This window comes from Moschus berezovskii, chromosome 4 (assembly GCF_049115385.1).
Source record: "Moschus berezovskii isolate FMDL1 chromosome 4, NW_MosBer_1.0, whole genome shotgun sequence".
NCBI classification, from domain to species: Eukaryota; Metazoa; Chordata; class Mammalia; order Artiodactyla; family Moschidae; genus Moschus; species Moschus berezovskii.
In genome coordinates this window covers 29634867-29661323 of record NC_142463.1, presented here as the reverse complement: position 1 = coordinate 29661323, position 26457 = coordinate 29634867, and the positions used below count along the sequence as shown (strand labels likewise).

The 26457-nt window shown below is 49.2% G+C and overlaps 1 protein-coding gene across 1 annotated transcript in view; it reads right to left on the bottom strand.

Annotated features, from left to right (window-relative positions):
* Positions 1-22560, bottom strand: part of CIMAP2 (ciliary microtubule associated protein 2) — a 32237-nt gene extending 9677 nt beyond the window's left edge. The window contains exons 1-9 of the mRNA XM_055401388.2: positions 22496-22560; positions 20321-20408; positions 19707-19871; positions 19404-19526; positions 13761-13898; positions 13481-13624; positions 11655-11816; positions 10505-10630; positions 7755-7888 (exon numbers count right to left, since the gene is read on the bottom strand). Of these exons, the coding sequence (XP_055257363.2) occupies positions 7755-7888; positions 10505-10630; positions 11655-11816; positions 13481-13624; positions 13761-13898; positions 19404-19526; positions 19707-19871; positions 20321-20408; positions 22496-22545 (1130 nt within the window). The 5' untranslated portion in view covers positions 22546-22560. The remainder of the gene's footprint in view (positions 1-7754; positions 7889-10504; positions 10631-11654; positions 11817-13480; positions 13625-13760; positions 13899-19403; positions 19527-19706; positions 19872-20320; positions 20409-22495) is intronic.
* Positions 22561-26457: the final 3897 nt, after the last annotated feature.

Genomic DNA, 26457 nt, shown 5'->3' with positions numbered 1-26457 from the left:
CTGTTTCCAAGAAAAGAAGTGAAAAACAAAGGAGAAAAGGAAAGATATACCCATTTGAATGCAGAGTTCCAAAGAACAGCAAGGAGAGATAAGAAAGCCTTCCTCAGGGATTAAGGCAAATAAATAGAGGAAAACAATAGAATGGGAAAGACTAGAGATCTCTTCAAGAAAATTAGAGATGCCAAGGGAACATTTCATGCAAAGATGGGCTCAGTAAAGGACAGAAATGGTATGGACCTAACAGAAGCAGAAGAGGTGGCAAGAATACACAGAAGAACTGTACAAAAAAGATCTTCACGACCCAGATAATCACAATGGTATGATCACTCACACTCAGCTAGAGCCAGACATCCTGGAATGTGAAGTCAAGTGGGCCTTAGGAAGCATCGCTACGAACAAAGCTAGTGGAAGTGATAGAATTCCAGTTGAGCTATTTCAAAGCCTGAAAGGTGATGCTGTGAAAGTGCTGCACTCAATATGTCAGCAAATTTGGAAAACTCAGCAGTGGCCACAGGACTGGAAAAGGTCAGTTTTCAAAATCCTCCAAATAAATACTTATGTCCTTATCTGTCAAATTCTCAGACAGGTCTATTAAGAATTCCCATTATGATTGTGGAAGTTTGTCACTGGTATTTTGGGTGTGTGAAGGTTCATGGTGTTTATAACTGTTTCGTGGATTTTATTATTTATCTTGATAAAATACTCATCTTTGTCCCATTTAGTATTTTGCCTTAAATTCTATTTTGCTTAATATTTGTATTACCACTTTTTCTTTTTGCTGTTTGAGAATGAGAATACCTCTATCCTGGTAAATCACAGCTAGATATATTCTTACATTTCATGTCATCTTCTCCTTTCTTGAGCTCTTAGGCTAATTCATTTTTCACTTTATTGGAGTATATCCCCCAGTAATATTTTCAGAAAAGATACATTTGGTATACATCCCAAATTCCCATGCTTCTCTATTTGCACATGAATGATAGTTTGGCTACATGGAGAATTCTACAGTCTCAAGTCTTTTTCATGTTGTATAAACAGTGTTTTCTACCATTCATGTTTCAGAGGAGAGGCCCAAAATATGTCTGATTGCCTTTTATTTAGATTGTAGGTTGTCTTCTTAGGTCTCATATTTGTAAGATTTTTATTTTACCTTTGAAACTCAGAAATTTCACCACATTTTTAGTGGATTGAATGCATATATTAACCCCCATCCCTCCTGAAATCTCACTAAAACAGGAGTAAAGGAATACAAATTTGAAATCATATACCCACAAGGACAAAAAGAATAGAAGCAGCAGCAGTAAGAATATTTTAGAAGATGAAAAGCAGATGGAAGAACACTAACTATGTTATCATACTCAAGAAAGCTAAATCCCAAGGCAGCCGAAGTTAAAGCTAAGAATTCCCTCACTCCAAAAATCCAGGTCCTGGCAGTGCCAGGTACCTCTGGTAGTAGGAGTGAAGGCAGAACCAAAACAGGGCTACCAACTGAAAGCCTGTGTAATATCAGCTTCCTCCTCCACTCTGCAGCCAGAGGAGTGCCCTTAATAAATGAAGACTGCAGTATGGATTCTCTGCAGACAGAGAAGTTCTCTGCACAGGATGACAGCAGGCAGAGTCAATGTTATGAGTATCCTATTTATTAATAAAACAGGGAATCAGATGGGAGTTCGGTCACTAAATATTGAGACCTCTAGGTTCTTCTCCCCCACAGAAAGCTCTGGCACCCAGGGTTACATCTCCCAGAACTTTCTCTGGCCAAGGCCAAGAGGAAAACACCTAACATCTCTGACATTGATATTCCCCCAGTGAAAATACCCAGCTTGGTCATGTTATGGTTAAACCCATGAACAACAAGTGCTCTGGGGGCAGAACGCAAAGTGCCTCCGAGTCTTCAGCAGGATTTTCAGCTGGACACGAGTGCATGTCTGTGCATGTCTGGTGATCCATGAGTTAAGGATCACCAGAGGGGCTTCCCTGGTCCAGTGGTTGAGTCCGCCTTGCAATGCAGGGGACACCGGTTCAATCCCTGGTCCTGAAAGATTCCACATGACTTGAGGCAACTTAGCCTATGTGCCACAACTACTGAGCCCACACTCTAGAGCCTCTGAGCCACAACTACTGAAGTTTGTGCACCCTGGAGCCCATGCTCTGCAACAAGAGAAGCCACTGCGAATGAGAATACTGCACACTGCAACTAAAGACTAGACCCCACTCTCCGCAACTAGAGAAAGCCCATGTGCAGCAATGAAGACCCAGTGCAGCCAATAAATAAATAAACTAGAAAAGTGATTACCAGATATTTGGGAACATTTTTTCGTGTGGAAGATTGAGGCCAAAACAAACACATGGGGAAAAAAGAGAGAGAGAATGACAGGAAAACTTGTCTTAATAATATCTTCAAAGGATAAGAAACCACTGTATCCATGAAATAAAAGCATGCTGTTACTAAAAGGAACATTCAGAAGACAAACACAACTCTTAGAAATTCAAATATGAACTCGGAAATGAAAACCTCAGTGAATGAATGAGAGAATATTTCTCGTCACCTGAAAATAGCTCAGTCGTATCCAGGGCAGAACCAAGCACAGACTAGGTCTTTCCAATGAACCAATAAATAGAAACAGCATATAAAGAACTCTTTCTTCCCAATTTATGACCTACCTTCTGTGCTCATGGCACAGTCCTCCACACCCAAGAGCCCAACTGAGTCAGGGCTTCATGAACAATGAACTTGAGCCCTAGGGACAATCATACACCAGCCTGACCATCAGACTCTCACAGGCATCTGCTGGTTAGCTCCCATTCAGTAACATCCATAAGCCTTAATTATACCTGGCCATGTCCTATAGGGTATAAAGTATTCCCTTTTTACAGATGAAAAAACTGAGGTCTAAAAGACAAGGGTGACTCTTGGCTGGAGACAGGTCTACAAGGAGAACCCATAATTTGTGTGGTCAGCTTCAAGAGTTCCTGTCCTTTTTTTTTTTTTATTCTAATGATAAAAGTCATGTTTATTTGGAAAAATTCAAACATTTCATAAATAAAACAAGGCAGAATGCCAAAGACCCTCCAGGTTTAACTATGGTCAACAGTTTGGGGCCTAGTCCTCCATGTGCTATCTGTGCATATGGCAGTGCATTTAAAAAATAAGGTGAAATTCCTCTTTCCTTTATACATTTAGTATATCACTATAATTGGATGTTAAACAATAACCACAAAAAGGAACTGGAGTTATACCAAGCTAGTCAGAATCTCCAAGGTATAAAAAAATGATTTGCTTGGAGTGGGGGAGAATTTTCTATTATACTACAATCCTTATATCGTAAAATTAACCACATTTAGTGCATTCACACTGTTATGAGGATTTCTTAAAGTCTAATAAACAAAGCATTTCCAAATAAAGGAGCCATTACCTTTAAAGACACTACTTTAAAAACATTTGCCAAAAATTCTCACTTTGGCAATGCATCTATAATGGGATTGTTATTCTATTTTTTAATATTCACACATATTTTCTCTTTCAAACAAAGTTTATAATAAATGTATTCAATTCACCCTACCAACCCCCTTACAATTTGATAAAAATGGCATTAAATGTGTACATCAATGGGAAGAATTACTATTTTTCCAATATCATCTTTCCATCCATGAACATGGTATTCTCTCCAGTTATTCAGGCCTTTTTTAAACATCTTTTGGTAAAGGTTTATATATGTTTTTCATTTAAGCCTTAAATATACTTGTTAAGTTTATCCCAGTGCATTTTACTATTTTTGCGCCTCATAGGAATGGAATTGTGTTCTTTTTCTCAAATAAGTTTTCTATTTGTTTGGTATCAGAGGAAAGTTTATACACATCACAGCACTAGCTTCCTTGGTGTTACAGTTTTAAAATGAACTGTCTTAGATTTATGTAGGTAAACACACATATCATTATAAATTGTGATGATTTTGCTCTTCTTTATTAATATTCTTATTCCTTGTCTTATCATGTTGGCTAGAACCTCCAGAACAATGTTGACTATTACCAGTAATATAAGCATCTCTGTTTTGTTCTTGACTCATGAGAAATCTTTAGTATTTTACCCTCACATTTAATGTTTTCGACCTCCTCTTTCAAAACTCCCACCCTCCCTCAGGACTTAACTGTCTCCCTATTTCTCTACTGCTGCTGCTGCTGCTGCTAAGTCACTTCAGTCATGTCCGACTCTGTATGACCCCATAGACGGAAGCCCACCAGGCTCCCCCGTCCCTGGGATTCTCCAGGCAAGAACACTGGAGTGGGTTGCCATTTCCTTCTCCAGTGTGTGAAAGTGAAAAGTGAAGGTGAAGTCGCTCAGTCATGTCCGACCCTCAGCGACCCCACGGACTGCAGCCCACCAGGCTCCTCTATCCATGGGATTTTCTAGGCAATAGTACTGGAGTGGCTTGCCATTTTACAGTCTGTATCAAATATCTGTCTGAGTAGAAGCTTCTCCTTGGGTCTTTTGACAACAGAGGGTGGTTTAAGCAGTTGCAGTTTCTTTTCCTGGATCATGCGCACTTTCAGCCTCTGTAAAAATCTTAACCCTTGCATTAACAGGACAGAATTCCGTCAAGGCACAGCAGAAGCTAAGGGCAAGGGAAGCTGGCACTTACGACATACCTACAGAATGTCAGCCACAGGGCAGGGCACATTTACATGCATGATCTTCTTTAACACTTACGCAGACTCTACAATGTGGTAATTTTGTTTACTGTCACTTTTCAGATGAAAGTCTGTCTCCAAGTAACAAGTCTCGTGCCACACAGCTAAGTAGTAGAAACAGAATTCTGAGCCAGTTTAAAAGGGAAATCCTATAACTCTCACAGGCCTAAATGTTGGGCGTTTTAACAGTGGTGAAGGGAAAATTTTGTACCAGAAGGGAGGCAGATGTGCGGGGGTGGGGGGGGGGATTGAGGGTCCAGTGGGAGTGCGCCATCCTTCTCTCCTCTAGAGCCCTTTGCTGAGCAAACTGTATGTAGGATGGGGCTTTGCTGACAGGTTGCAGGGGAGGGTTGGCCTTGCCAGAATCAGAGCATCACACTCTTCCCAGCTCTCCATCCCCCAGACCCTTACATGGGCACTGGTGTGTGGAAAGGGCCCTGATCTAGAAAGAAAGGACTGAAGTCTAGCCCCAGCTCTACCGCCATCAGCTGTGTGACCATGGGCAAGTTGTTGCACTCTCGGGTCCTGCTTGAACACCTGTAGAAGAAGACCAACCACCTTTTTTAGAAAGGGCAAGAACACATTTTTACACACAAAAGTGGTCCTCGTGCCTTTCAGTTAAACAAGGAAGATGAATCCGTGCATTTACATCTACTCCTTCCTGCAATTCACTGAATGAACTATAAAGGAGTTGTTTTTAAACAGACGAACAAGAAAGGGAGGAGAGGTATCAGGGGACAAAGGTGTTTACAATTTCAAGGAAACGCAAAGTGCAGGGAGTCATCAGCAGAGCTGAGAGGGCCTAAGAGCAAGCTGCCTGCAGCAGGGGAGCCAACGAGAAGCTTGCCAACTTCTGACACAAACCCCAGAGAGCCTGGAAATTAGATCCACCAGGATCTCAAAATGCAGGAGCAAAACTGCTGAAAACAAGAGGAAAGTCAGACCGTCTGCACCACGCACACTTTGCCCACCCAGCAGGAGGCTGGAGGGTTAGCACTGAGAGAGAGTCAGGGCGGCAGCGGGGGAGCTCAGTGGATGCTGGGCAGACAGGCACTATACTAAGAACAGAGGGAGTAGGTGAAGTCCATATACTGACTTGGACTTCTCAACCCTCCTTCCCCTAAACACCAACAATCACACCCACCACCCCTACTCCCCAGGATACAGGATTCTTACCTAAAGAAGCTAAGGTGCCACTGAAAATGCCTAGAAATATTGACTTTAGAGTCTCCCAATGACATGACCAGATCCCTATCTTCACTCCCAGTGAAGGCCTACCCCAGACCCATAGTATTTCTTAGTGCTTTTTTCTCAAATATGAACAAGTGAAAGAAAAAGGGGGAACTAGGAAGAAGTGGAGACAATGCAGGGAGCAAAAGGAAAAGGGAAGAAGACTGTCACTGTCATCCTTAAATGAAAGAACACCCTGCATACAGCACCAGGGCTAGTGGAAGATAAAAATGCAATCGACACTGCAAAAGAACCCTCGGAAACAAAAAGATGAGATTCAGATTTTCAAAAGGCAATGCAGAGTCTGAAATGTTAAAGAAAAAAGTAGGACAAAAAAGGCAGAAATAAGAAACAAGGAAAAAAAGAATAGAGCATCAAGCCAGAATGTCTACCATTCATCTAAAAAAGAGAGGAGAGAACACAGAACACAGGAAATCACCAAAGACAAAAACAAAAAAAAATTTTCGCAAGATAGAAGGTCCTAAGTTTCAAGAAGGAAGGAACTCATCAAGGATCCAAAACAATGGATGAAAATAAACTCACACTAGACCCATCATCTAAGACTTCCCTGGTGGCTCAAAAGGTAAAGAATCTGCCTGCAATGCAAGAGACCTGGGTTCAGTCCCTGGGTTGGGAAGATCCTCTGGAGAAGGGAATGACTATCCACTCCAGTATTCTTGCCTGGAGAATTCTATGGAGAGAAGAGCCTGTAGAATCCCTACAGTTCATGGGATCACAAAGAGTCGGACACGACTGAATAACTAGCACTTTCACAGTTTTTTCAGACCTGTTATCATGAAATTTCAGTACACGAGGGACAGAGGGACAGAAAGAGGATCCTACAAACTTCCAGATAGGAAGGTGCCAGCTTGCCTACAAAGGACAGGTAAACCAAGATGGCATCGAAATTCTTAACAACCACGCTTGAAGGTCGAAGGCAATGGAGCAAAACCTTCAAAATTCTCAGGGAAAATTATTTCCAACTAAAATTTTATTTCCAACCAAACTATTGATCAGCTGTGCAGGGAGGAAAAGGAATCTTTTTCAGGCATGCAGTCTATCAACAATGTCACCTCCCATTATCCTTTCTAAGGAAGCCATAAAAGCATGGGTGTCAGTCAAGAAGGAAGACTTAGGTCCACTTTGATTAAAGACACATATGTATCTGTATACAAAAGCTGGTTTTCCCAAGAGATCTGGTCCCACGGAATATGGTCTTCATGCCCTCACCAGAATTTCCAGCAACGGAATTTCCGATTCTAAAGTTCATGTTTATTCACCTTTTAACATTTCTGAAATTGAGATTACATGGCAATTGGTGGCATGGCATCTCAGGTAAGTAAAACATGGAGGCAGCTAACATTCACAGACAGTTTTACGGTTAGCCATGGTATTTCATGCATATTTTTTCTTAGGTTTACCAACTTCCTGAGATGGGTTTTACCAACCCCTTTATCAACACCAAGAAATAGATGCCCCATGGTGATGGCACTCAGGGCAATCCCAGACTGTGTTGGCTGTGGGTGAGGAAGTCAGCATCCATCAAGTTCCTTTTCTCCTTACCACCAGCTATGGACAGAGTATCTCACAGTCCTCCACTCTTTTGACAGCTGAGGGAAATGAGGCTCAGAGAGGTTGATTGATGTGCCCTACCTCCCATAGCCAGTATGCATCAGAGCCGGGATCTGAACTCTTTCCATTGCCACAGCTGTTTGGCTGGCCCTAGGGACAGCAGCTGTGTTCCCATGGGAACCAAGCATGAGAACACCCCCACCCAGCCCAGAGTAAGCCCCTCCGTGCCCTGGCCCCTCTGCTGGAGCTCCAGCAACACTCACTGCAGGATCATCTCCCAGACTGGGTCCGAGGGGTAGCGCTTGGATCCGCCCATGAACAGGGACCGGTATCGCTGCTGATGGTCCTTTGTCTCCAACAGCTGGGTGTTGAGGTAGCGACCCACCCCTACGGGGTTCTGTACCAGAGAGAGGAGGCAGGGCATTAGCAAGCTGGATGCCTGGCCTGGAGACTCAATCTCTGGTCCCCACCCCGTCTCCCTATTCCATCTGTTACAGATTGAATTATGTTCTCCAAAGAGATAGGTGCAGTCCTAAGCCCCAGGACCTCAGAGTGTGAGCTTATCTAGAAATAGCTACAGGTGTTACCAGTTAAGATGAGCTCATACTGGAGTAGGGTGGGTCCTTCCTCCAATGTGACCAGTGTCCTCATAAGCAGAGACACACAGTGGGGAGATGGCCATTCCACATGGAGGCAGGGGTTGCAGCGAGGTATTTACAAGCAAAGCAGTTCCAAGGATCACCAGCCACCACCAGTAGCTAGAAAGAGGGCAGGAAGGATCTGCCCTACAGGTTTCAAAGGAAATGTGGTTCTGTTGAAACCTGGATTTCAGACTCCCAGAACTGTGAGAGGGTAAATCTCTGTTGTTTCAAGCCATCTGGTTTTTGATACTTTGTTATGGCAGCTTTGCTACGTTATGTAGGAAGTTAATACCCCATCCCACCCAGAAACCTGGCTTGTAGGTATAAGAAGCCCTCATGGAGAGGTTCAGAGGGGAGACGCCGCTTGTCCATTGTGACTAGTGAGAGCAGGACGAAGGCAGGACAGGAACCCGCCACCTGTACAAGAATCTGTCCCAAGGTCCGAGTGGGTCTCCAAGTGAAGACCCTCCCCCTTGTAGGATGTGCAGGCTGGAGGTGAGGAAAGGAAGACTCTGGGGGCTTGACTGACTGGACCTCACAAGAACAGAATAGGGCAGGGGGTACAGGCACGCGGAGGGGCCAAGATATCCCTGGGAGATGAAAAGGCAGAGCGGAAGCGGGAGAGTTGGGGTCTGGGGATGCGAGATGGGCCAGGGAGAGCTTAGTGGGAAGGTAGATTCCAAGCAAGATGTTCCCAGGGAAACCTGGAGAAAGACACAGCTTAAAAATACACAGCTGCAGAGAGTGGAGGGGCAGGGCGGGGCACCAGCCAAGCTGGAGCAGCAATCATGTCAGTTTCTGGAAGCTGTTCTGGGCCAGATGAGCCCTGGGTTGTTTTTATTTCTTCTCTAAAACCATAGGCTTTTCCTTGTACAACCTGTAATAATGCGTCTGATTGTGGTTTCCTCGAGAGCTATATTTCTGTCCATCACCTGTGTACTGGCCGCTGTGTCTCCTACTCTGGCCCACTCCTCACTCCCACTCCCCCAGTCTTTTTGGAGTTTGTGACACTAATGTGAAACGGACAGTGTTCTCTTAAGAGCACTGAGATTGTTAATTCCCGCTAGACATTTTTCTAACATGGCTCTAAGGGCCTTGTTGCTGTTTGTGATAAGTGATAGGTAATTTATCAGAAACATGTGCATACATTTATAGTTAGAGGAAATTATAGTTTACACTGTCTATTAAAAGATCTTGCTGCTAAGTCACTTCAGTCGTGTCCGACTCTGTGCGACCCCATAGACGGCAGCCCACCAGGCTCCCCCGTCCCTGGGATTCTCCAGGCCAGAACACTGGAGTGGGTTGCCATTTCCTTCTCCAATGTGTGAAAGTAAAAAGTGAAAGTGAAGTCACTCAGTCGTGTCCGACTAGTAGTGACCCCATGGACTGCAGCCCACCAGGCTCCTCTGTCCATGTGATTTTCTAGGCAAGAGTACTGGAGTGGCTTGCCATTGCCTTCTCCAAAAGATCTTGACTGATTTAAAAAAAATACACAGCTGTTCGAAATCAGGCAAAACTAACCTATGCTAATGGAAGTCAGGACAGGAACCACCTGATGGGGACAGAGGTTGAGGGGGTGGCCCTGGAGTGCTGAAAACGTTCTTCAACCCCCCCGGGGGGGCTTGACACAATGAGTCCATTTTGTGACATGTCATGGAGCTACTCACTTAGGACTCGTGCTCATTTCCTTATGGTTATCAGACTGCAGTAAATGGTGGGCTTGAAAAGTGAAGGGCAGGAATAAGAAACAGAATACCCAATGCCATCGAGCAAATGAAGAAGACTAGCACACGAACTCAAGAGCGTGGCTGTCTTATAAGAACACCAACAAACCGAAGATGACATCTTACACACAGGGATGGCTGCCACTGGTTGGGAGGGGAGAAGGGTCAGAAGGGTCCTTGCTTAACCAGAGACGAGAAATGGGCCAACTCCCTCAGGTATCCCTGAGGCCCCAAGACAAACACAAAGAGAATGGAGGGAGCATTCCCCAGGAAAATAAATGTGATGGTTCTGGGTGATGTCCATTAGCACAGTAGTTCTCAAATGGTCCCTGGAACAAGCAGTATCAGCATGGCCCGAGAACTCATTAGAAATGCATGTTCCCAGGTCCCGCTCCAGGCTTACTGAATCAGAAGCTCTGGTGTGCAGCCCAGCCATCTGTGTTTTAGGAAGCCCTCCAGGTGATACTAGGTCCTGCCCAAGTTTGAAAAACCACTGCCTTAGAGCAATGAGACAGTGGGGGTGGGTGTTAGTCACCCACCTGGTGGGAAAAGCAGGTGGGATCCACTCCTGCGGAGCATCAGTTTCCAGGGCTGCCTAGAGAGGGTTCCCTGCCCCTCACCGTGTGTCCCCCACAAAGACCTACTCACCCAGTTTCCCAGGATCATCTGGTGGGCCTTCATGCCTGTCCGCTTGGAGGACAGCAGAAAGGGAGGCTGGTTGGTGTGTTTGCACTCCTTCTCTGGAGGAAGCCATGTACCAGGACCAGATGTAGCCTAGGAGTGAGGAATGAAGGCTGGAAGCTGGAGAGGCTGGCGGTGGTCAGCCTGGGGCCAGGGCAGGTGACCTCACCTACCTGGAAGCCCTGGGCCTGGAGCCAAGAATACTGGGAGGCACCCGGCTAACCCCAGCTCACCTGGAGCCCATCCTCTAAGGGTGAAGAGGCCCTGCAGTGCCCTCATGACCCCTGCTACCCGTTCTGTCCCTGCCCATCAGCCTGACACCTCTTTCCAGGTTCCTGGCGGGGAGGAGGGCAGGGGGGGAGGCCCTCCGGGTCTGGCAGGGTACAGAGAGGTGTTCCAGAACCCAGCCTGGGAAGCGGAAGCCACTCAGACTTTGGAGCTAGTTGAGCTGGGCTCCCCTCCCGGCTCCTTTTCCCCTTTGCTGGGAGCCTGGGAAAATCCCTTCTGATCTCTGGGCCTCAGTTTCCTGCAAAAGACAATCCATTCTTCAAGGAGGCTGAAAGGTGCCTGGCCCAGAGCAGGCATTCAGGAAGTGTTGGTACCCTTGCTCATTCCTCTCCACTCCCTCACCTTCCCAAGCCCTCAGCGATCTATGGGGGGCAGACCATGCTTGGGGATCGACTAAAGTCCAGAAGCTACTCAGATCGCTGGCTGCTGAGCCCTCAGAGAGGAGCCCACCATTCCTCTGAACAGAACAGGTGTGTGCTTCTTACGCTCAGCCCACCTCCAGTTTTCCCCTCGTCCTCTCTGCAGGGGAGAGAGAGGCAGAAATGCCCACTGAGCACTTCCTGGGTGCCAGGCTCCATGCTAGAGGCTCTAGTACTAACCTCATTGAATTCTCACAGCCACCTGACAAGTGTGTAAACCAAGGCTCAGAGAGTGAGAGAGACTGACCCACTGAGCCCAGTGAGTACCAGACCAGAATTGGGAACTAGGTGAGTCTGGTACCCAAACCTGGGCTTTCCCCTGAAATAGCCACCTCCACCCCACCCTGCCTCTGCACAGGGGGTCCCCTTCCAAGAAAAGAGAGAAGGAAGGCCACAGGGGGGACACTGACTAGTTTTCGGGGGCACTGGCTAAGGGTAGTCCAATAGATTCTTTCTGTAGGGGGTTGCGGGTTGCGAGGAAGTTTTGAAAAAACTCCACGCTTCTTATTGTGATGCAGGTTAAGTTCCTCAACGAAGCTCTGGAAATTCGTCAGTTCCCTGGGTCTTTTTTTCTGAGAAAGAGGGATAAAAGAGATCTGTTATGCCAAGAAAAGCAAGGTCTGTGTTTCCAGACCCTCCCACGGAAACAAGCAGGGGGTCCAGCCGGTGGCGGGGCAGGAGGGCGGGGGTCTCTAACAGCCCCTCCTATGTGCCATACCCTGCAACCCAGCTTGCCTTCAGCCACTTCTTCTTCCACTTGTTTCGTGGACATTTACTGACATTTATTCTAAGCAGGAGCGATAGTCCAAATACATAAAAACCAGTGTGATGGGGGAACACTCAGGATTCTTGGGGCAATGAAACTACTCTGTATGACACTATAATGGTGGATTCATGTTATTATACATTTTATCTGAACCCACAGAACATACAACACGCAAGACTAAACCCTAATATAAGCTATGGACTTCGGGTGACAATGTGTCCATGTAGATTCGTTGACTGTAACAAATATTCCCCTCTGGTGTGGGTTACTGATAGTAGGGGGCTGTGCATGCAGGGGGTACAGAGGACACACGAGAACCTGCACTTTCTGCTCAGTTTTGCTGTGAACCTAAAACTGCTCTTGAAAATGCCTATTTTTTCGATGACAAAATCTTATCCTGTGGACTGGGCATTGGCTGTAAGGCCTGAGGAGGGTCCAAGGACCCTGCGATGCTGTGCAGGACACCTTAGCAGCTGGCCCTGAGGACTGGGAGGCCCCAGGGAGAAGCCAGGTTGCAGGGCGGGGCCAAAAGTATTCCAGCATTTCACCACCACCCCTCACACCCTAGCGCCCCCGGTGCCTTGATCACAGGGGTCCACCTGGTTTTCAGTTGTGATTGTGTTTCTTTTTGCATTAAAATGTAAGTACCACAGGGGGAGGTTCCCCTGCAGCTGGACAATTACCCGGCCCAAGGTACACGTGAGTTACATGTGTAACCGGGAGTTAAAGTGAAAGTGTTAGTCGCTCAGTCATGTCCAACTCTTTGTGACCCCACGGACTGTAACCCGCCAGGCTCCTCTGTCCATGGAATTCTCCAGGCAAGGATACTGGAGTGGGTTGTCATTCCCTTCTCTAGAGGATCTTCCCAACCCAGGGATAGAAGCCGTGTCTCCTGCAGTGTAGGCAGATTCTTCCAGTTGCTATGAAAGCAAAGCCCAGGGTGCTAGGGAATCACATAACAGAATCTTGGTGGGTGCAGGAAATGGCTGCACCAAGCTAAAATTCTACCTCAGTTTCTCCTCTTGGCCCCCCAGTTCTCTGCCACTAACTCAGACAGCTTAGCTGGGTCTGCGGTGGCCGGAAGTGTTTCCAGAACAATAGGACAGCCAGGCTGCACCATTCAGGTCTTAGCAGGCCTGGGGGCCCGCGTCCCTTCCAGACCTGGCACTGCGACCACTTGCACCTCCTCTGGAGTTCACACTGGTGCAGACAAGAAGGGACTGGTGATGAAGCCAGACAGCGTCCTGGGCTTCAAATCCCAGCTCTGCCTCTTCCAGCTGCGTGGCTAGCCTCAGCCTCCCCATCTAGCACACAGAGACTTATCCCTCCCTCACTGGGAGTGGGGAGTGAGCAGGATATGGGAGGGCCCCCTGTCCCCCCACCTCCCCCGCAAAGCCTGGCACACAAGGTGCTGTGGATGAGTGAGGCTGGGCTTCCTGCCGGGGAGGCACAGCCAGTCTGGGTACGCACCTGCACAGAGTAATGTCCGTAAGGCTGGGGCTTGCTTCGGTCACCAGAGAAAATGTCGTAGGGGCCACGGGTGCCCGTGATTTTTGCCAGGCACACTTCGATGCCACTTTTGAAGGTGTAAGTGCCCGGGGCCAGACCACTCCCCTGGAACAGAACACAGAGGACAATCCCTACAGGTACATCACCCTCTTGGGGCCTCAGGTTCCCCATCTGCCCTGGGACTTCCCCCCACAGGGCTGCACGGGAAGCTGGGTGAGGCCTGGCCAGGTGAGGGCGATACCTGATGAGCCAAGGGGGGCGGCTTGTTGGCCATTCTGCACATGAGGCCCTCGGAGTGAGACCGGTTCCAGGCACTCTCCTCCAGCTTCGTGAATGGGTTGCCCTTCTCCCCATAATTTCCAGGCCCTGGATAGTAGTTCTGGGGGTCGGGGGGATACAAAGGCTATTAGCGCCACTCCTTGAGCTACTGTGTGCCGCTGAGGAAGAGATGCCCCCCAGAGGGGAAAAGATTTTCAGAGACCCTGCATGATAACTGCCCTCCAAAAACACACAGTGCTGCGGGCCTGCGAGCCTCTGCCACCGCTCAGAACTTCAGTTGCAAAATGCAGATGCTCGAGACTTCCATGGTGGCACAGTGGATGAGAATTCACCTGCCAATGCAGGGGACGCGGGTTCCAGCCCTGGTCCCAGAAGATCCCACATGCTGCGGAGCAACTAAGCCCGTGCACTTCAACTACGGAGCCCTTGGGCTGCAACTCCTGAAGCCCCTAGAGCCTGTGCTCCACAGCAAGAGAAGCCGTGGCAATGAGAGACCTGAACACCGCAGCAATGAGAGACCTGAACACCGCAGCTAGAGAGAGCCTGCACACAGCGAAGACTCAGCACGGCCAAAAAAAATAAGAAAGAAAAAGTTCAGATTCTTCCCTGGGGCCCCACTGGTCTGTCCAACTTACCCCTCACAGCTCCCTTCCCAGGTCTGACACTTCAGCTAAAGTGAGGTTCTTGCTGGTCCCCAAACATACGCATTCTGCCAAACTCCCTGCCCTTGCTTGCTTGTGCCATTACTGCCACCCTTCCTGTCTTCTTGACCTTGGAAGATTCTAGTCCTGTAAAGCCAGCTCAAATGTCATCTCTCCTGAGAATTAAGCCATCCTTCCCCGATCCCCCAGACAGCTGCTGGCTTTGGTGATCTCAGAAATCCCATCCATTATACACATCCCTGCATTTACACAAATGGGTTTTCCACTGTTCTGTGAATAATGCTGTGACCCGGAGGTATCTGGAGTCCCAGGTTCGAATCCTGGCTCTGCTGCTTCCTAGCTGAGTGATTTGGGGCATGCCACTTAAAGATCCTCCTCAGCCTCATGGTCCATATTGTAAGCACAGGGACAGTAGTACTTTCCTCCAGGGTAATGAAAATGAAATGAAATAATGTCTTTAGAGCCTCCTGCACATTCTCAGCCCATAGCACGTGCCAACATCTGGCAGTCAGAGTGGGGTGGCTATCTTGACAGAGGGGGTTGGAGGAGTGGGAAGTGGGTGGAGAAGGAGGTACGAGAGGTTGAGAACTGTGGCTGGAATGACCGTCTGGGTCGGAATGATCCTGGCTGCAAAAACTGCCAGGGGCAGAGGTATGGCCTTTCTAGGTGTAATGAGGAGAGCCACCCTGCAGGGTAGGTGGGTAGACGGGTAGGTGGGTGGGAGGGTGGGAGAGTGGCCATCTTTGGGTAAAGATCTGGCAGGATGTTCGCTGCTGCGTTGCATCTTTTAGCCACACGGAGTCACTGCCACTTCACAGATGGCTCAGCCCTGCCTCCCTCCAGCCCCTGGAACCTCCCAGAAAGCCACCCAGAACCAGGCCAGGCAGAGAGAACGGGGAGTTTGCTGGGAGAGTCAGGCCACAGCGGGCATCAGATTTGTTCAGCCTCAGAAGAGCAAGACTGCACTTTGCCTTCTTCCAGGGCCGTGTTTCCAGGTGTGTTCAGGAGAAAAGCCCCAAAGTAGGAAGGTGGGTCCTGGCATCAAGTATTAGGTGCTTTACAACCCTTAACATCCTGGCCCTAGAGGCAACCTGGCGAGATCAAATCAGTACCACTGCAATCAACAGATGGGGAAACTGAGTCTCAGAGAGGGAAACCTTGTGTCAAAGGTCCCCTCTCTAGAAAGGGGTGTGTGTGCGTGCTAAGTTGCTGCAGTCGTGTCTGACCTCTGTGTGACCCCATGGACTGTAGCCCACCAGACTACCAGTCCCTTGGTGCAGACAAGAAGGGATTAGTGGTGAAGCCAGACAGCGTTCCAGGGTTCAAACCCCGGCTCTGCCTCTTCCAGCTGCGTGGCTAGCCTCAGTCTCCCCATCCAGCACAAAGAGCCTTATCCTGCCCTTGCTGGGAGTGGGGAGTGGTGTTACTGCCACTCTTCCTGTCTAAGGCGAGAATACTGGAGTGGGTTGCCATTTCTTTCTCCAGGGGATCTTCCCGACCCAGGAATCAAGCCCAGGTCTCTTATATCTCCAGCACTGGCAGGTGAGTTCTTTACCACGAGCACCAGAGAAAGGGTTTTAACTTCTAAATCCATGTGTGATCTTTCTGATCCTCTACTGTTTCCCAGACAATGAGCATAATGACCTCTGGGGAGAACTTAGACGTGGAGGTCATAACAAAGGAGCAAGAGCAGCTGCTCAGGGAGCTCAGAGGCCAAGTTCTGGCAGTCTGTCAACAAAGCCTCACCTCTCCCTTCGAGCCTTCAGGATCAGAGGGGCAGTAATACATGTGGGCTGGTGTAAACGCCCCTGATTTTAGCTAGAATGTTGTTTCAGGCCTTTGGGGACCCAAGCAGGAGTGATTAATCCTGGGGGGAGAGGTGTGTGGGAATGGAGAAATTGTCACTCATAATTTTTTTTTCAGCTAGACCTTGAAGAAGAAGGATCCCAGAAGATGAAAGGGGAGGGACAGGTCCCCCAAGTAGCGGGGGCAGGAAGAGCACCTTTGAGACAATGGGAGAGGTATGCTAGAAGAGAGTGGGATGTCCCTGAAAGCCGAGCAGGGTGTCCAGACTTGATTCTGAGGTATGGGGGCTGCTTAAGAAGGTGCACAGCAAAAATAAATAAGTCAAAAGAAATATGATGTTGTCTCAATGGAGAAGGAAATGGCAACCCACTCCAGTGTTCTTGCCTGGAGAATCCCAGGGACGGGGGAGCCTGGTGGGCTTCCATCTATGGGGTCGCACAGAGTCGGACACGACTGAAGCGACTTAGCAGCAGCAGCAGCAGCAAGGGAGAAAAATAAAAAAGAAGAGGGTGGTGGGAGGGTGGGGCCTGGGAAAGAGGAGCCGAGGAGAGAAACTGAGGAAGGGACTCCAAAGCTGGGAATCCCGGTGTCCCCACAGCCAAGGGAAGGCAGAGCATACTGGGAGGGGGATGGAGGCAGATCCCAGGCCAGCAGAGAAGGCACTGACTTTGTACGGTGTGGTTCATCAGCCCCATCCTCTCTGGGGAAGGATTCATAGGCCCTCACGCAGGCACCCAGAACTTTGACTGTGGCCCTGGGGAGGCCCCCACGGGGAAGTCAGCAGCCTGCACAGGTGGCATCTGTAGGCCTGCCCCGCCAGCAGTGGGGGGATGACTGCAGACACCAGAGGCCAGAGGACGCCATCAGGTCCCCAGGCCAGGACTCAGCAAGATGACAGTGAGAAAAGCAGGCCTGGGATGTGAGCTCCCCCTGCTCAGTGCCACCTCCTTGAAACTCACTGTCTGGCCCTGAGCCCAGGAGGGCAGCTCAGAGAAATCCCGCAGGGCCTAGTGAGTTACTGCAGCAGCAGATATGGGGACCAGAGCGGAGGAGAGACAGCGGGAAGGGAGGGACAGGCCATGGGACCTTCACCTGCTCAGCCAGCCCTCCCAGAAGCCCCAGTGTTGAGGACCAGGGCACAGGAGGAAACAGCCAGCATCTGATTCATTCCCCCAAATCCTCTGCCTTCCACAGGGCTGGGCTCTGACATTAGACCTTGTCCTCCACATATCGTCAAGGGACAACGCAAGTAAGTCAAGTGCAGTGGTTATGCGAGGACACCTTGGATTCAATCCTGCCTCTGCCACTGAGTAGCTCTGTGACCGCAGGCAGTCACTTAACCTCTCTGTGCTCGTTTTCTGTCTGTAAAGTGGAGACAACAGTGCCTGCTTCACAGCTCGTTGTGAGGATTACGTTAATTAGTACACTCAGTGCTAGAACGGTGCCTGGCATGTGGCGACTGCTGCGTTTAGTGTCAGCTATTATTACTTTAGATTTGAAGGTAATGACCGATTTTTCAATGCCTCCAGACAGCCCCTCTCCCTACAGGGCAGTTACAGCTTCTGCACCTGAGGATGCATGTGTACATCCCCTGAACGGGGCTACAGATAGTCTCTAGGCTCCGTAGGAGCTTTCACAGTGAAGAGGTGTAAAGGAAAAGCCCTGTCTGTGTGGCTGGACATCCCCCCTCCTTGCCGGCTTGGCCCACTGGGGCAAGACGTTTATCCTCCCTGAGCCTCCAAGGGCTGGTTTGGAGTGGTTATAAAAAAATCAAAAGTGTTTCAGAGAATGGGTACTTAGCAGGCAGGTGTGCCCTTAGTCCACAAAGACCTACCACGTGCCTACTATGTGCCAGGTGCTGCGAGGACTGGGGAATTCTGCAACGAATCAACTGGGCAGATGTGTCCACCCGCAGGGGCTGTTGTGCTCTGGGAGAAAGACACACTGAACACAGCCACAATCGGGGCTCTTGGGACAGGGTGGCATCTCACAGGATCAGGTCAGACCTCGGAGCTGAGAGCTGAGGGGGGTGGAGGGAGTCCTCAGGTGAAGGGGCTGCTGGAGGAGGAACAGCATTTCTGGTAGAGAAAGAGCAGGAGCAAAGCCCCCGTGTTGAAAGCTCGCGGCACACTTGAGGAGTGAGGAGGATAGGGTGTCCAGCACAGACAGCATGTGGGCTGGGGAGGAGGGGCAGCGCTCAGTGTGGGTGTGAGCCCTACCTTTGCCCCACTGCCTTATAGAGGCTGAGCCCCACTCAGTGCCCTCCCCCATGAGATGACCATGCCCACCCACACGATACCACTGCAGCCCTCCTGCCACCCCCACCCCACCTCTCACCACTATCACCTCCTATCTGAACACCTCCAACCCCCACCCCCATAAGTGTGTCATCGGCGCCCCCTCAACATCAAAACCCTTCTCCACTGTCCTCCAACAGCACCTGGAATCAAGCCTGAGGCCTCCACCTTGTCAGAGGTACTCATGGCTGGGTCCTCACCCCTCTGCTCTCGCCTCCTCCACCTTAACTCACAGATTCCACGAGTCTCCAATGCTCACCTACACAGATTTTGCTCAGATGCCACCTCCTTCCAGAGGGCTTCCCTGACTACCCTCTAAATGGCACCTCCATCACTCGCATCTCTCTCTCTCTCATTTTCCCTCATGGCTCAGATTACATGCGATTTGCTTCTTTATGCTGTTGTTGCTGCCACTAGGACCACAGCTCCACGAGGCCAGGGACCTTCTCATTGTCACTGCTGGAACCCCAGGGCCTAGAACAGTATGTGGCCACTAGAGGGCGCTCCATCACTATTTGCTGGATAGACGGTTATAGAGATGGATGAGTTAGCTGCGCGCCTGCTGTGTGCCTGGCTTTGTGTTGGTGACTCAAAGATGAACCGGACGCTTTCTTGCCGTCAGGGAGCTCCTGGTCTCGTGGGGGAGACAATAGGAACCTACGACAGCCAGTGGGCTCAAAGTGGTGGCACTGGAAGCAGAGGGGCTGTGGGGTCTCAGCGGAAAGCCTAGCCAAGCCTGGCGAGGAGACCATAGGTGAAAGGGTGCTTCCAGCCCCACCCAGGTGCATGCTCCAGAGGAGAGAGTGGGAGGGCTCCCACTCCATGTATGAGAACACCTACCCCAATGAGTCCTCGGAAGCGAATCTCCCCAGAGCTGAGCAGCCCACGAGTGCTGCCTGGCTTTGACTGCAGCTCTTCTAGGAAGTCTTTGAAGTTGTAGGAGCCAGGCCCTAGCTTTTCCTTCTGCCCCAGAAGAACAGAGAAGAGGGAAGAACTTTACACCCGTGTCTATGTGGGCAGGAGCCTAGAGGATGGTGTGTTCCTTAAAGGATGAGCTCTACCTGAGCATGGAAGGACACCCTAGGGCTGGACAGGAGGACCTGGTGCCCGTGATGGGGCAGGATGGGGCCCCAGGGGCCTCACCTGCTGCCGCTTCTCTTTCATGATGGCCTGGTACTGAAAGTGGGGCAGCTGGGTCAGCCGGGTGGCTTCCTGGGCTTTGGCCCAGCCTGTGCCCACCTCTTTCTTCAGTTTCCTGTTGCTGAAGCAGGTCTCCTTGAAGCCATAGGTCCCAGGCCCTATGTGGGACTGAGTCAGAGTGGAATCAGAGCGGGGCCAGGCACACCCACCAGGCCATCCGCAGAGCAAGTCCTTGCCATGTTGTCATCCTGACCTGAGAATGGACAGGCAATGCCTGTGGGGCCCTCCTCCAGCCCCGAGCCTGGCACTCAAGGTGTAACCATGGCATCCTCTGTTGCTAGCCCTCTTCCTCTTCAGAGGAAGTTGCCAGTCTGTGCAAGAGCTGCCAGTGGAAGCCACTGTCTCTGTGGTTCCAACCCACACTCTTTTCACTAACGTCCTGTGTTTATCAAACACCTTGAGAGCCCAGCTCTGAGCCAAGCCCTGAGCTGTGGGCTGAGCGCACCGAGGGGTGTGAGGCATGCCCCTTTCACAGCTGAGCTCATCTGCCATGGTGGGGGACTCAGAGGGACAGAGGCCAGACCACGTGGGAGAGTCAGGAAGCTGGGCAAACTCACCACGTCCACAGAGTAAAGCCTGGAGTACGGAGCTTCCGTGAAGGTGCTTAACTTCTTCTGGTTGGGATAGACAGCGGAGACATCAAACCTGGGAGGACAGACACCCAGTGAAAGGCACCCATTCCTGATGAGGGAAGTTCTAGGGGGCAGGGGAGTTGGCGTCCCAGGGGAGGTGACTTTGGAGCTGGCCCATGAAAGATGAGATGAGCAGGGCTGCTGCCTCCTCGCGGCCTTTGTACTACTGTTCCCTCTCCCTAGACTCCACCCTAGTCTGGTCACCTACCCCCTGCTGAGGACCTGTACTCAAAAGTCACCTTCTCAGTGCAACTCCACCCCCCACTCCAGCACCTGCCAGCTCCTCCTCCCCACTGTCTGTTTTTCCATAGCCCTTATCACTATCTAACACTTTACATATTTTTCTTTCTTTTTGCTTATTATCCACTCCAGCCACCTCTCCCATAAGAAGGCAAGCTCATGAGCAAGGGTTTTGCTGTTTTTCATTGTTTCATTCCCAGATGCTAGAACTGAGCCTGGCACATAGTCAATGACATTTATATAGAGATATAGATATATGTGGGGCTTCCCAAGTGCTGCAGTAGTAAAGAATCCACCTGCCAACGCAGGAGATGCACGTTCCATCCCTGGGTCAGGAAGATCCCTGGAGAAGAAAATGGCAACCCACTCCAGTATTCTTGCCTGGGAAATCCCCTGGACAGAGAAGCCTGGGCAGGCTCTGTTCATGGGGTCGCAAAGAACTGGACACCACTGAGCCACTAAGCAACAGCACAGTGTGTGAGTCTGTGTGTGTGTGTGTGTGTGTGTGTGTGTATGGTATATCATATACCAAGATGCTCCTGAGAAATCTGTATGCAGTTCAAGAAGCAACAGTTAGAACTGGACATAGAACAACAGACCGGTTACAAATCATGAAAGGAGTATGTCAATGCTGTATATTGTCACCGTGTTTGTTTAACTTATAAGCAGAGTACATCATGAGAAATGCTGGGCTGGATGAAGCACAAACTGGAATCAAGAGAAATATCAATAACTGCCAGGAGAAATATCAATAACCTCAGATATGCAGATGACACCACCCTTATAGCAGAAAGTGAAGAACTAAAGAGCCTCTTGATGAAAGTGAAGGAGTAGAGTGAAAAAGTTGGTTTAAAACTCAACATTCAGAAAACTAAGATCGTGGCATCTTGTCCCATTACGTCACAGGAAATAGATGGGGAAACAGTGGAAACAGTGGCTGACTTTATTTTTTTGGTGCTCCAAAATCACTGCAGATGGTGACTGCAGCCATGAAATTAAGACTTTTGCTCCCAGGAAGAAAAGTTATGCCCAACCTAGATAGCACATTAAAAAGCAGAGATATTACTTTGCCAACAAAGTCCGTCTAGTCAAAGCTATGGTTTTTCCAGTGGTCATGTATGGACGTGAGAGTTGGACTATAAAAAGAGCTGAACACCAAAGAATTGATGCTTTTAAACTGTGGTGTTGGAGAAGACTCTTGAGAGTCCCTTGGACTGCGAGGAGATCCAACCAGTCCGTCCTAAAGGAAATCAGTCCTGAATATTCACTGGAAGGACTGATGCTGAAGCTGAAACTCCAGTACTTTGGCCACCTGATGAGAAGAACTGACCCATTTGAAAAGACCCTGATGCTGGGAAAGACTGAAGGCAGGAGAAGGGGATGACAGAGGATGAGATGTTTGGATGGCATCAGTGACTCCATGGACATGAGTTTGAGTAAGCTTCGGGAGTTATTGATGGACAGGGAAGCCTGGTGTGCTGCAGTCCATGGGGTCGCAAAGAGTCGGACATGACTGAGCCACTGAACTGAACTGAACGGATACCCCACATACATATCATATATATGAATGAAGAAAGACACCTGGGCTGAAATTCTACCCACGACTTTGGGGCTGAGTGACCTACTATGGGCCAGGCCACTTGGCCTCTCTGAGCAGCACATAGTAGGTCCTTCAGAAATGATTTTAAACAACTTAATAGGATAATTAAAGGACTCCGGGCAGGGAAACGCAGAGCCCGGAGGCGGATATGAAGTCCCGCTCGCCCGCCCCGCTTTTCGCTCCCTCTCCCCAGGCTCCAGCCCTCTTCCATAGGCCCTCCAGTCACAGGCCCTCTTTCCCGGCCCCCGACCCCACCGCACCTGTGGCTCTGCACCCCGAAGGGCGCGCCGCTGAACCACTTGGTGGCCATGATGCTAGCCTGCCCCCGCGCGGCGAAGTCCTCGCAGGACTCGGGCCGTGGGACTCCGCCGCGGCGCCAGCCTCCCGAGCGGGCCGACTGCAGCCACCGCTGCCACGGCAACCCGGGCCTTGTGATTTGTGATCCGCCAGAACCCGTGTGCTGTGTGTGTTGCGTCTTTGCTAGCGCAGCGCCCCGGCAGGCACGCCCGCGAGGTTTCCGACTTTTCCACTGGGCTCTGCACATTTTCACTGCTGCCTTCCCAGACACCCTTCCCCCAGGCAAGCCCGGCAGATTTAATGGCCTTTCATTGTGGTTAATATGGATGCCATTTGGTAGGGTTTTAGAGTCATTTGTTGAGGAAAGAAAGAAAGTGAAGTCGCTCAGTCGTGTCCAACTCTTTGCGACCCCATGGACTGTAGCCTACCAGGCTCCTCCGTCCATGGAATTTTCCAGGCAACAATACTGGAGTGGGGTGCCATTGCCTTCTCCAGGGGAATCTTCCGGACTTAGGGATCGAATTCTGGTCTCCCACGTTGCAGCCAGACGCTTTACCATCTGAGCCACCAGGGAAGCCCTATAAATTGAGGAACTGATTCTGATTTCTTGCTTTATGCCAGCACCCCGCACGGGGCCTGGTGGAGAGCAAAGGCCTCTTAATGTTCACCTTATGCTGGTGGGACCAATGAGACCCACAGGGAGGTCTTGACTTAGGCAAAGAGCATCCCATTCCTTCTCCACTCTGTGGAGAGAAGGAGAAAGAGGGAACAGGCAAGGGGAGCCAGAGAGTGGAAGGTAGTAATGAGATCAGTGGTGGGGGAGGTGTTATAGAGTCAGGACTCTATTCCTCCCTGTTACCCACCCTACCCCCCCCCCCCACGACACCCACTCTGGACAGACACTGTGCTCGGTGTCTGGGACCCAGATGTGGCCCCTTCTCAGACAGTCTAGAGGAGGGAAACCATGACTACACGGTGTGAGCAGGTCTAGAAGATAGGGAAGTCTCTGACCCAGACTGTGGGTGGTGGGGAGGTTGGGGAAGGAGGAGGAGGAGAAGAATTTCTTCCTGGAGGAGAAGAATTTCAAACTCAACATTAAAGAGTGTGTATATCTTGCTTGGTAAAGAAAAGAACTGAGGTTATGTGCCCCCCATAAGGTATGATCAGCTCTCTCCTCTCAACCTCCCTTACCTTCCACCAGGGCCTGGGGTCATGCTACAGACTGTCTGATATCATCTCCTGTGATCGCCTTTGATCCTCCCAAGGGTTTTAGGCTAAGGCAGGGCAAAGAGTCATATACCATTTGATGAAGACAAGACTGAAACCAGAAACAGAACTTTCCTAGGGATCCTGCATCCAGTCTGTGGTAGAAATGGATTACCACATCAGTGGGGCTCCTTCCAGGCTCTACCCAACACCCTTTTGCCATCCCAATATAGCATTTAAGCCATGAACTGGACACACAGGCCCCACGCTGGGTGGGCACATGACCACAGCACTTGGAGCATCCATGCTGCTCTGCTGAGCTGAAGGTCAGAGGCATCGGTACTCAGGAGCACACACAGGACAGCCACCCCAGGTCATCCAAGCATTGACTTTGCCCCTTCCCAATGTGCAATCTTGAGCAAGTCACTTCCTCCTCTGATTCTCACCTTTCTTACCTTTAAAATAAAGCCAGGAATCTCTGTGTCTCCAGACTGCTATAAAGATTAAATGAGCCATTAAGTATGCTCCATAGCAGAAGCACAATAAGAGGTCATTCCTAGCCCTTGGAAAGGGACCTTACAGAAGGCCCAGGGGCAGAGACTGTGTGTCATTCACTGCTGGTGTAGTATGTGGCAAATAGAATATGCTCAGCAAATATTTTTTGAATGACTAGTGAACAAATAAATGAATCTAACCCAACTTCCCAGGAATGCATAAATCCTCAGAGAATCACATTCAAATCCTAGCCCTGCTGCTTCCTAGCTGGTGGCCTCGGACAAGTTACCCCGGCTTCAATTTCCTTGTCTGTGACATGTGACTGCAACATTCTGGAGGAGCTGTTTTGAGGACTGAGTGACAAGTGGCTGTGTCCACTACCACATTCTATGAGCCGGGGAAGCCCTGCAACCAGAGCCAGGGCTGCTCAGGTGTTCTTGGGCCCAGCGTTCCTGGGGTTACTTTCTTTCTCTACCATCATAAGCACCTTGGCTCTGGGACTCATGGAGGAGAAACCATAGGATATAAGCCAAGGTCCATTGGGCTGGGAGTTCTGGCTGCCAGGCAGGCCAGAGCAGGCCAGGGTGAGTCAGCTGTGCAGCAAGGCAGCTGGCTCCAGTCAGCCCAAAGCATCCTCATCATAGCACTTTCCTGATCACAGCAATTAACTCTCTCCTGTAGGTACTATCACAACACTTTCCAACCCATATGGAACAGAAGAGGAAACTGAGGATCAGCCAGAGAGAGTAACTTGTCCTGGTCACATCTAGTGAGCATCACACAGTAGATACAAAGCTCATAAGTAAAGTGTGCTAGAGTTTCTAACCCATCCTCTGGTGCCATATGCTAAGTCAACAAAGTAAGTCAAGCTTCTGAGCCAGAGCATTCAGGCCTCTGTGATGGGGCTGTGGCTGCTGCTTTCAGTCCTCATCTGCTGCCATCTCTTTCCCATGCTCTGTAAGTCTCAGCCATTTGGGGCTGCTCTGTCCCTAGGCATACCCGGCCCTGGCAAAGCTCTAGCCTTTTCATGTGCCTTTTCTGCTGCTGAAATGCACCAGCAAACTACCTTCCCCATTCACCTCCTATTCATCTTCTCAGAGTCAGATCAAATGCCAAAGCCACCGATTAGAATGGCCATTATAAAACAAACAGGCAAAAACAGAGACAAAGTACAAATGTTGGTGAGGATATAGAGAAATTGAAACCTTTGTGCATTGTTGGTGAGAATATAAAATGGTGAAGCTCCACGGGGGAAAAAAGGTATAGCAGCTTTTCTGAAAAATAAACATAAAATTACCATATGACCCAGCAATTTCACTTCTGGGCATATACCCAAAAGAAGTGAAAGCAGGGACTCAAAAAGATATTTGTACACCCATAGCAGCATTATTCCCAAGAGCTAAAATGTGGAAACCACCCAAATAGCCATTGATGGATAAGTGGATAAAGAAAATGTAATATATACATACAAAGGAATATGATTCAGCCTTAAAAAGGAAGGTAATTTTGACAAAGTTACAACCTGAATGAACCCTGAATTATACTCAGTAAAACCAGCCAGACACAAAAGGATAAATATTTTATTATTATTCCACTCAAATGAGGTACATAAAGTAGTCAAATTCGTAGAAACTAGAATGATGGTTGCTAGGCTGGGGGAAGCGGGTACAGGGAGTTGTCTAATGGAATCAAAATTTCAGTCTGGGAAGATGAAAAAGTTCTGGAGGTGGATGGTAGTGATGGTTGCACAATGTGACTATACTTAGTGCTACTGACTGTACAGCTAAAATGGTTAAAATGGTAAATTTTATGTAATGGTTAAAATGGTAATTTTATGACAATGAAAAGGGGAAAAAACTCAAACACCCCAGGAATCCATCTCTGATCTTCCCAAGCAGATCAGGAGCCCACATTTCATCTCATGATCACCAGCAATTTATAGTAACAACTTTTCATTAAGATCATTAAATTTCACATTTTAAATTATGGGTGAAAAATATCTCCAGAATGCTGTTTTAATTTGTCATTTTATTGCTCAAGTGAAATATTTTTTTCCAAGTTTACAAGTTTACAAATTGGCTCTATTTCCTTTTCTGAAAATGCTGATTGGTTTTCTTCATGAAGATAAACTAACAGGGTCTTAGGAGCCCAGCCCCAGATGAAATGAAGGGTGGGAGGAACTCAGAAGTTCAGACCTGAAAAATCCAAGTCCTGGGGGACTAGC